Source organism: Centropristis striata, chromosome 7 (genome assembly GCF_030273125.1).
Source record: "Centropristis striata isolate RG_2023a ecotype Rhode Island chromosome 7, C.striata_1.0, whole genome shotgun sequence".
Taxonomy (NCBI): domain Eukaryota; kingdom Metazoa; phylum Chordata; class Actinopteri; order Perciformes; family Serranidae; genus Centropristis; species Centropristis striata.
The window spans coordinates 34,740,823-34,750,648 of NC_081523.1; the positions used below are offsets into that span (position 1 = coordinate 34,740,823).

The following is a 9,826-nucleotide window of genomic DNA, read 5'->3' on the forward strand; positions in this document are numbered from 1 at the left end:
CTCTGTTGATAATAAACATCTGAACATGTCGACTTCAGCACTTGTGATAAACATATTATACTATTCTTTGCCATAATAACAATAATAATAATAATAATAAAAAATGGCAAACATTTCAGGAGGCAAATAAAACTAATACAATAATAAAATACACAATAATAATAATAATAATATAAAACAGTAATAATAAAACAAATGGATATCTGCAGCTGATAATAATTTTATTATTAAATAATCTGTGAGTGATTCTTTCAAATCATTATTAGAACATTTTTGCTCTAAAAGTCTAAATTTGGTGCCTCTTACGCATTCTTTTGCCACTATTCCATCTTAATCATTGCATATTTAATGAATTATTGTAAAATAAAATAAGTGTTTTATTCAAGGCATCCTATTTGATAGTCTTCTTGTAAATCCTGTTAACACACCCATGTGCTCTTATTTTGAAAGCTACATGTGTTTGCTTTTGTTTTGAAGGCGGGTCTAACGTGTTCTTACCGTAACACTTAGTAAAAACAAGCACCGGGAAAACTAGTGGAGACTGACTGGCCGCAGTGTGCTTTGTTCTCTTCCATCCACTCTAACAGGCAGTCTGACCCATATACCATCTATGGTGAAACCTTACTCCAGTGATGCTAACAGAGAGCTTGCGCTGTTACGGTTGTTATGGCATCTCCATTCGCTCGTCCCTGTGGCAAGAGATCGCTGTGGTCACTGTTACAGAATTTAAAAAATAAAGTAATACTCTATTCTGAAGTAGCTGGCTGCCACTACTAAATGAACGTAGAGGAAACCCAGTAAAATATACGACAGAATAATTATCTGTCACTATTCTGTGTCAGATTTCTCTCTTTTATTTCATTACAAACTGAATGTTTCAGTTTTTTTGACGGTTGGTTGGATAAAAAAAAGACTTTAAAGACGTGTCAGTTGTCTCTGCTGCAGAGTCCTGAGGCGGAACATGCAGTAGGGTGGAGCTGACCTCTGACCCCTGACCTGTGGCTGTGTCAGGGTTAAACATCTCTGACAGTCATCAGGTCGGTCAGAGTCAGAGCTCAGGGATGAAACTGTGTCGGAGTTTAAAGGTGAAGAAAAGATGCTGAGACAAGAAGACAAACAAACTGCACACAGAGAAGCTTTTAATGTGAAACCGGAAGTCTACTTATCTGTGATCTGATTGGTCAATAAAACACTTTACAGTAAAGTTGAGAGTTAAAGTTATAAACATGAATATTCTGTCTGTTTTCTGTCCTCAGGCTGGACGAACCGTCTCCTCATCGTGTCCACCGGCTGTGACGTCCCCTCAGTCTCCAGGTGTTAGTCTGGACCCAGCCTGTATGCAGCCTGTCCAGGGCCCGGCCTAGTTCCTGGTGCTCCTTCTCTCCCACCACCTCCTCCTCCCTCCTTTCCCCACCCTCCTCCCCCCTCTGCCCTCCCCCCTCCCTCCATCCTCACCCCCTCCCTCACACACACACACCACCCCTGGCCTGGTGTCACACACACCCAACTCAGCGTTTAGCCCGGACCGGCGGCCTGGCTGGCTGCCCCCCTACAGGTGGATGAATGAAGACCCCATTCAAGAGCCCAGCGGCACCACGGCCCCCCCGAGCAGACGGAGGTGAGATACACACACACACACACACACACACACTCTCACACACACACGTACACGTATAATAAGTTCATAAACAAGACAAAAGGTTGTATGAATTTTGTTTTTCACAATAAAAGACTTCCTGTGTGTTTCAGGACACTCAGGTGTGTCTGCCAACATGATGAAGAAGAAGAATCCACACAAGTGAGTCACATGTTTTATCAGATCAGATATCCCTTCGTTAGTCTCCCAACGGGAACTTTTCACTGTTACAGAAGCAAAAACATACAAATAAATATTAATCAAGCAACATAAACCAGGAGAAATATAAAAGTATTAACAATGTAATATTAAAACATTAGGAACAATGTATACAATTTGGAACATTTGAAGCTTCCTTGCTTTGAATGTCTGTCGTCATATTTTTTGACATCATTTCTCTAGAACAAATTGTCAAACAAAATCATTCATGAGATTCAAAGAATTAGTCTTGTTTTATTACATCAGCCTTATTTAATAATTGTAGCTTCTCGGTTTGGTCATAAACACATGCAGGCAGATCCAATAACACAACATTTCAAATAAATAATCTGCATTTATTTAGTTATTTTGAGTTGTTGCCGTTACTCACTGTGCAGAGGAAAAAGTCACAAACTGTTGATTATGCTTCTCTGAATGTATTTTTGTGTGCAACAAGCAGCAAAATAAGAGTTTTTTCACAGTGAAAAGATTAAACCAGCAAATCTGGACTGAGACAGAATTTTTATTCGCTAAAAACGTGCACTTTGGAAATTATTCCATTTTATTTTTTCAATAAATGTCGGCGTTTTCACTTTGTGCCGCTGTGCAGTTATTAGAGTAAGAAACAGCTGCTGGGGTCTGACCATGCATATATTTAAACACTCATAATATCAACATTGTGTAAACTTCACAAGCTTTAAACACGAAGAAAATAGATGAAGTAAAAAAGATTTGAAGGCTTCAAATGTTGTTTCTGTTAAGAATGAAGCTTCAGAGCCTCAATATCTCTAAATATATTATCTGATAAACACTTTTCTCTTGTTGTCTTTTTTATCTTTCTTCTCCTAATATTCCCTCATATATTGTCCCTCCTCTTTTCCATTTTCTCTTCTGTCTCTGCTTCCTGTCTCCTCTCTCTTTTTTCTTCTTCTTCTTCTTCTTCTTCTTCTTCTTCTTCTTCTTCTTCTTCTTCTTCTTCTTCTTCATCATGTTTCGTCCGTCCCTGCAGGAAACAGAGGACCAGCGTGGGTCCCAGTAAGACTCTGGCTCAGCCCCGGAGGAACATCGTGGGCTGCAGGATCCAGCACATCTGGAAGGAGGGCAGTAAGTCGCCAGATTTTTATCAATGATGTCAGTTAGTTTAGACTCAAATATAAGTCCTGGTTTCTAATGAACCTGGGTGTGTCTCTGCGTCCTCTCAGGCAAGTCGTCCCAGTGGAAGGGGACTGTCCTGGACCAGGTCCCGGTGAACCCGTCCCTCTACCTGATCAAGTACGACGGCTTCGACTGCATCTATGGCCTGGAGCTGTACGGGGACGAGCGGGTGGTGGGGCTGGAGGTGCTGCCCGACAGAGTGGGTGAGGAGCGCCGTCTCTCTGCTGCCTCTGGTGGCCGCCAGAGGAACTGCATGTGTAAAAGTCTCAAAGTCAGAAATGAGGCGTGAGACCTGTCAGAGGCAGAGCACGGCGGTTTTATTATTTCTAACATGAAAAATGAAACATCTGCACACTGTAACTTATGCAGAAAATATAATTTAAAAATATAATAATTTTATTATATTTTATCATTATATTTTATGTATAATTTAATATTTAATTACACATATAATGTATATAAATATTATAAATGAAACATAATTTAATGCATTCAATTAATTTAATTCAATTCAATTTTCATATTTTGTATGTAATTTAATATTTAAATTATAAATATATAATTGATATACATATTGAAATTTTATTTAGTGCATTAAATTAAATTTTTTTAGTCTTATGCAAGTTAAAGTGCAGAAAACTTTAAGTAGGAGAGGAGTAGTTCATTTTGACAATGAAGGGTTTGTTTGTTTAGTCTGTAAAATGAAACTCAAAAAGATTCCAAAACTGAATAGATTAATTTACTGAGAAATGAAACAGAAATTCTGACATTAAAAACAACAAATCATTAATTATGAACCATCGTTTAATGGTTCAATCTACAGCCCAAGAGTTTTATTCAGTTAGTTTTTATTATTACAGTTGCTGATTTTTCTGTTTGCCACATTTATAATTTATAAACACCTCTGTTTCTCTGCCTCTCTGTGATTGGCTCAGCTCCGGCCCGTGTGAGCGACTCCATGCTGGCGGAGACGATGATCGGGAAGGCGGTGGAGCATATGTTTGAGACGGAGGACGGGCCGAAGGAGGAGTGGCGGGGGATGGTGCTGGCCCGCGCCCCCATCATGACCTCGTGGTTCTACATCACCTACGAAAAAGACCCGGTGCTCTACATGTACCAGCTGCTGGACGACTACAAGGAGGGAGACCTGCGCATCATGCCCGACTCCAGTGAGTGCCCGCTACTGGTTCTACTGGTCTTACTGGTTCTAAGTGTCCTGCTGGTCCTACTGGTTGTACTGGTTGTACTGGTCCTACTGGCTCTACTGATCTTACTGGTTCTACTGGTCCTACTGGTTCTGCTGAGCACCAGTGTCAACTTTAGCTCTTGGTTTAGGCTCACCGTTAGCCTTTAAACAAAAATTTGAATTTCATGTTGAATGCGTACGTTTTCCTTGAAATTGCCCAAAAAATTCCCCCATAGAACACAATGGTAAACTGACTGTAAAGAGGAGAAATACAGCTTACTTTGGGGCTGAGCAGCTCTCTGAACTGATCTCCCTCCCGCCCGTCTCTGTCTCTCGCTCTCTTTCTTAATTCAATCAATAAGGTTTTATTGGCATGAATGATAAAAACAATATTGCCAAAGCACAAGTATAACGTTTTTCAAAATATTTGGACAATACACAATAACAGTAAGATATAAGAATCCATAAAACAAAGTGGATACATTTCATAAAATATATAAAGATAAACTGTGAGACAAATCAATGACAAATATACAATTCATTAAGTAAATCAAGTAAATAAAGAGACAACAACAATATATGACTTCAGCTGTAATATAGCATAGTAGAGGAGTGTGTGTGTTCTATGTGTTGTGCTGGTTTTCTCTCAGGCTGTGACAGGCGCTCACATATCTCTCTCTCTCTCTCTCAGACGACAGCGTGGCGGCGGAGCGGGAGCCGGGCGAGGTGGTGGACAGTCTGGTGGGTAAACAGGTCGAGTACGCCAAAGAGGACGGCGGGAAGCGGTCGGGGATGGTGATCCACCAGGTGGAGGCCAAGCCATCCGTCTACTTCATCAAGTTCGACGACGACTTCCACATCTACGTCTACGACCTGGTCAAGACCTCCTAAGACCAGACGAACTCGGTCCGGGACCCCCATAAAGACTTACTGAGACCTGCCCAGAGAAAACAACACCAGAACCCCCAGTGAAGACAAACTCTACGTTAAAAACCACCACAGAGACGCCGCATACAGATGGTCCCTTTCTTTACTCTTTGTTTTATGAAACGCCTTAAACACAAGAGAGATACTGGTAGCCCGCCTCCTCACACAGCAGAACTATATAACCAGCTCCGAGTCTTCACGTCCAGTCATCATCAACCCTCATTAGTGTCCAGATCAAAGCTGCTCCCAGCTCCAGAAGAAGATCTAACTAAACCTACGGAAGCCCAGAGGGACGACTCAGAGTCTCCTCTCAGACTGGAGAACAGGAGAAAACAAGGTTTTTGTTAGGATCATCTTCTGAGTTTTTTTCATCAGAACTCGGGTGTTTGTTGTTGTATTTCTCGTCTCAGCCACTAGAGGCTGAAGTGCACCATGTTTTTCTTATAGGTGAGTTTTAATTTACAATATTTATTTCGAGCCAAGAGAAAGACATGGCAGTAAAACCTGAGTACTGGGGTCCTGTTCACAGCATGGAGCAGCACCTTCAGCCTCTAGTGGCCAAACTGAGAAATACAACAACAAACACTTGGTCTGTTTTCTCCCAGCCGCCCAAACTTTTATTTTTTTTAGCTGTTTTTAGCTCACAGATGGAAAAAAACAATTTATATAATCTCCATGTCTGTGATGCATTATAAACATACTAATAATTTGTTATAATCTGCTTAAAGCACATTATAAAGATAGTAATAAGCACTCATAAATATTCATAATGATAAATAACGGTGAGAGATAAAGTGTTATGAAACCTTATAAGTCATCATAAAAAGCTTTATGATGTGTGTGATTGCTGTTATTGAGCATTATGGATATTTATGAGTGCATATTTCCTTTATTATACAGGGCTATAAGCTGATAATTTAAAAAAATATCCTGACAGAATCTTTTCCTTCCTGAAGTCAGAAAACAAACAGTTCAGATCACAATTAGAAAAAATAGTAGAAAGAAATATTTTTTTTTATCCTTCATGGCTTTCTGGAGCCCTTTATTGTTACATTATATTTTAGATCATTTGTGGCAATCATAGACAAAAACTTGGTTAAAATTGCACCAAAAAATAAATCCGGTTCAGTTTGAAGGGTTCTTCAGCTGAGATCAGTGAGACGAAACCCAAACATCACAGCAGGTCTGAGACTATTTCAGTAAGCAGGATGACCTGCTCCCCCTTCTCCTGAAACCCCGTCAGACCACCTGAGACCCCCACCGCCACAACAGGGGGGGCGGGGTTAATGAAGGGACGGGACTTCAGGAAACCTGTCGGGAAGTGAAGCTGCTCCATCGTCTGTCTCCGTCTGTATTTAAAGGCGGCGTGAAGGGACTCCTCTGCCATCAGCGCTCACATAGGAGGAGCTAGCCAATCACAGAGCGTTCCACTGGCCCCGCCTCCTCCAGGTAACCAGCTGACGGACTAAAGATGCTGAGTGGACGTCTCAAGGACAGTGTGGACAAACCAGAGGACACAGACTCATTTCTTTTTCCATTCTTTTAGCATGTTTTCTTTTTGTGCTGATTCCTACATTACCCACAATCCCTTTAGGATTCACATCAGACAGTCAGGTGTGTCGGCTCGGCTGCATCAGTTTGTTTTAGCATCGTTAGCTGTAACTTCAGGTCGAACACACTAAACAGTATTTTGGGAAATGCTTTTGTTTGTCAGATGAGTTCTTATTACTGTATGTTCAGGATGTTTTGGCTACAAATATGTAATAAATGCTTTATAACACACTGTCACGTAGTTATAAACATAAGTGTTTATTAATGTGCAGTATTTGTCAACAACTCTTCTAAGAAAACAAGAAATCTACAGGAGAAATTATCGTTTACATGTCAGTAAATGCTTATAGCTGTTATTAACCATTTATTACATGTTGACATACAGCTTGTAATTGCTAAATAAGGTTAAAAATGATCTGTCCAAAGCCTGGATATGTTCAACCCTCCTATTATACATTTATTACACAATGAAACATGTAATAAATGGTTTATAACCAACTATAATGTATAATAAGTACTAATGTTGAGTATTTGTCAACAATTATAATTTTAATATTAAAAATATCCCCTTTTAACTAATGTGTTAATAATCAAATCAAAATTACTTTATTTATCCCAGAGGGGAAATTCAGTTAGTCTGGTAGAATCTCTTGAAGAATGAGACAGCCTGATGGCTGTAGGAGCGAAGGATCTTTAAAAACTTAGCAAATTTGTGCAAAAACAGAGAGCTACCAAACTTTTGCTGCTCCTCCATGAAGCGCATTCGGCACAGTGTGTTACAAACCATTTATTACATATTTATATAGTCCTCATTAATGCAGAATAAAAGGTAAAACAAAAGTTACTGGATTATCTTGGAGCAAAGACAGTTCAGGATACAACTTTAACCCTCATTTAACATTTACAATCAATACATAAACATGTAATAAATGGGTTATAACACTTTAATTTCGTTGTTAATGTAAATTTGTATATTATTTTTCAATATTATAACAAGAAGACAACAATAATTTGTCCTGTAGAATTCTCAACTAATACTTAAATTTGTCGCCAATTACTTAATTAAAAGTGGGTTATAAACCATTTATTACATGTTCATAACTGTTTATTAATGCTGAATAAAAGGGTTTGTTTGTCTTGGATCAAAGACTGAAAGCATTTCCCAGAACATTTGGATGATCTTTAAAGAACTAATCTGATGCAGTGTTGATGATTTGAATCAGCCCTGAGGTTAATAAATCATCATAAGGTGACTGACAGGTGACTGAGCTTGTGAGGTGATACTGTAGCAGTCGTCATGCCCCGCCCCGTCTGAGATGCTGTCGTCTGATTGGCTGGACTGAAGCCAGATGTTGTTTTGTTCCAGAAGTTGATTTCTATGTTTTTATAAAACCTGTTCTGTCTTCTGCCTCATATGTCAACATATGTGGTTTTATATATTTTCTCTTTGTTTTTATGAGCCGTACGTACAAAGCGCCTTGTTTTCATGTTCTCTGTGTTCTGGAAGCAGGTCTGACCTGCTGTGTTTTATGTTTGAGCTGTTTGCTGACTGATAGATCTCTCCTTTCCTTCGTGGAGTCTGGATCTTTAAAATCATCAGCAGCTCCCTGAGCATCACTCAACTTTTTAAAGTTAGGACTCGGTCAGGGCTGCTGGACTCCATCTCCCACAATCCTCATCTCTAACCTGTAGCTCCACCCACCACAGACATTTGCATTAACAGCCATGTTGCCTGATCCACGTCTCATGTGCCTGAAGGGACTCACACATCTGCAAACTGGACTTAAATGTTCTTGGTTCTGGATCCAAACTGTTTCAGATAATCTGGAACATTTGTGAAGATCTTTTGTTCTGATTCTGGAATGTGAACCTCTGTAACTGTTGTACAATCTGTTGTTTAAACGTTTTCCATCAACCTACACGTTCTGGTTCAGTCTCCACAGAATTCTGTTCCTTTCTGGAAAACTCTTTCCTGATTCTGTTGAACGTTTCCCAAAGAAGAAGAAAGGTTCTTCTTTCAACAGCTTCAGAGACTCCACTCACACACTCTGGTTCTAGAACCACGACTGATCTGAATCTGTACGATTCTCTGGAACGTTTTCTTATCAGATTTGTTAACAGCGCAGAGACTGATGTTGTGATGGGATTCACCACACTCCTCACTGTCCTACAGTCTTTTTCTGTAGATTTTATTCCTCTAAAATACACAGCGGCCAACTATAGAACAATATATTTTCTGACTGTAGAACAGGTCCGGCCTGTGGTGTCCCAGAGCTTTCTGTTCCACTTTAAAGAACTCTTGTTGTCTGATGCTGTTGAACGTCTCTCAGTGTGCAACACGTTTAGAACCGCCCACGTTCTGATTCTAGAACATGTCCGGTTTGAGTTCCACAACATTTTCACAAAGATCTAAATCACTTGCTCTCATACTAGAATCATTTAAGATCTTTGGTGATCTGCTCCAGAATTCATTTCTTCTTCTTTTCCTGGAAAGAGTCTCTGAACTGTTGCTTTGGACGAACATGTCTGAGATCCATCTCACCCCATCTCCCTCTGGTCTACAATCTGCTTCATTCATTATTTCCTTAAAGTTCCAGAACACAGAGACTATCGACATTCTAGAATGTTCGCAGGTTCTAGAATGTGTTCTAGAATGTTTGTGAACATTCTAGAGCCTCTAGAAGTTAGACATTCTAGAATGTTCATGAACATTTTAGAACACATTCTAGAGCGTTGGAACATTCCACAATGTTTCTGAACATTCTAGAATGTTCTCGCGCTCTGTGTTCTAGAACTCGTTCTGTTTGTAGACTGTAATTCTCTTTAGAACTTCCTGCAGCGTGCAGAAGACACGATGAAACAACAAACGTGTCAGTGTTAGGGCGTTAAAAATCATATTTAATAATTTTATGAAAAATAGTGAGAGAGCAGACAGTGTGTGTGTGTGTGTGTGTGTGTGTGTGTGTGTGTGTGTGTGATGAGCCGGTTCTCTCTTGTTTTTAAGTCCTATTCAGAAAAATCAGCTGGTGTCCTTTTATTTAGTCTCTGCTGCCGTTATTAAAGTTAACCTGGGTACCCACAATGCACCTGGTGAACAGGTGATGGTCAGACTCCTGGGTGGGTGGGGGGGACTTCAGTTTGTTCAGGAGCTGAAACAACGTTCATATTTTACA

The 9,826-nt window shown here is 39.9% G+C and overlaps 1 protein-coding gene across 1 annotated transcript; it reads left to right on the forward strand.

Annotated features, from left to right (window-relative positions):
* The first annotated feature begins 1,544 nt into the window (after window positions 1-1,544).
* spinb (spindlin b) lies at window positions 1,545-8,574 on the forward strand. Its single transcript, XM_059337057.1, is given in 7 exon segments — window positions 1,545-1,589; window positions 1,591-1,618; window positions 1,750-1,798; window positions 2,844-2,938; window positions 3,037-3,192; window positions 3,925-4,158; window positions 4,867-8,574. Coding segments are annotated over 7 exon segments (792 nt in total). The 5' UTR covers window positions 1,545-1,559; the 3' UTR covers window positions 5,067-8,574.
* Window positions 8,575-9,826: the final 1,252 nt, after the last annotated feature.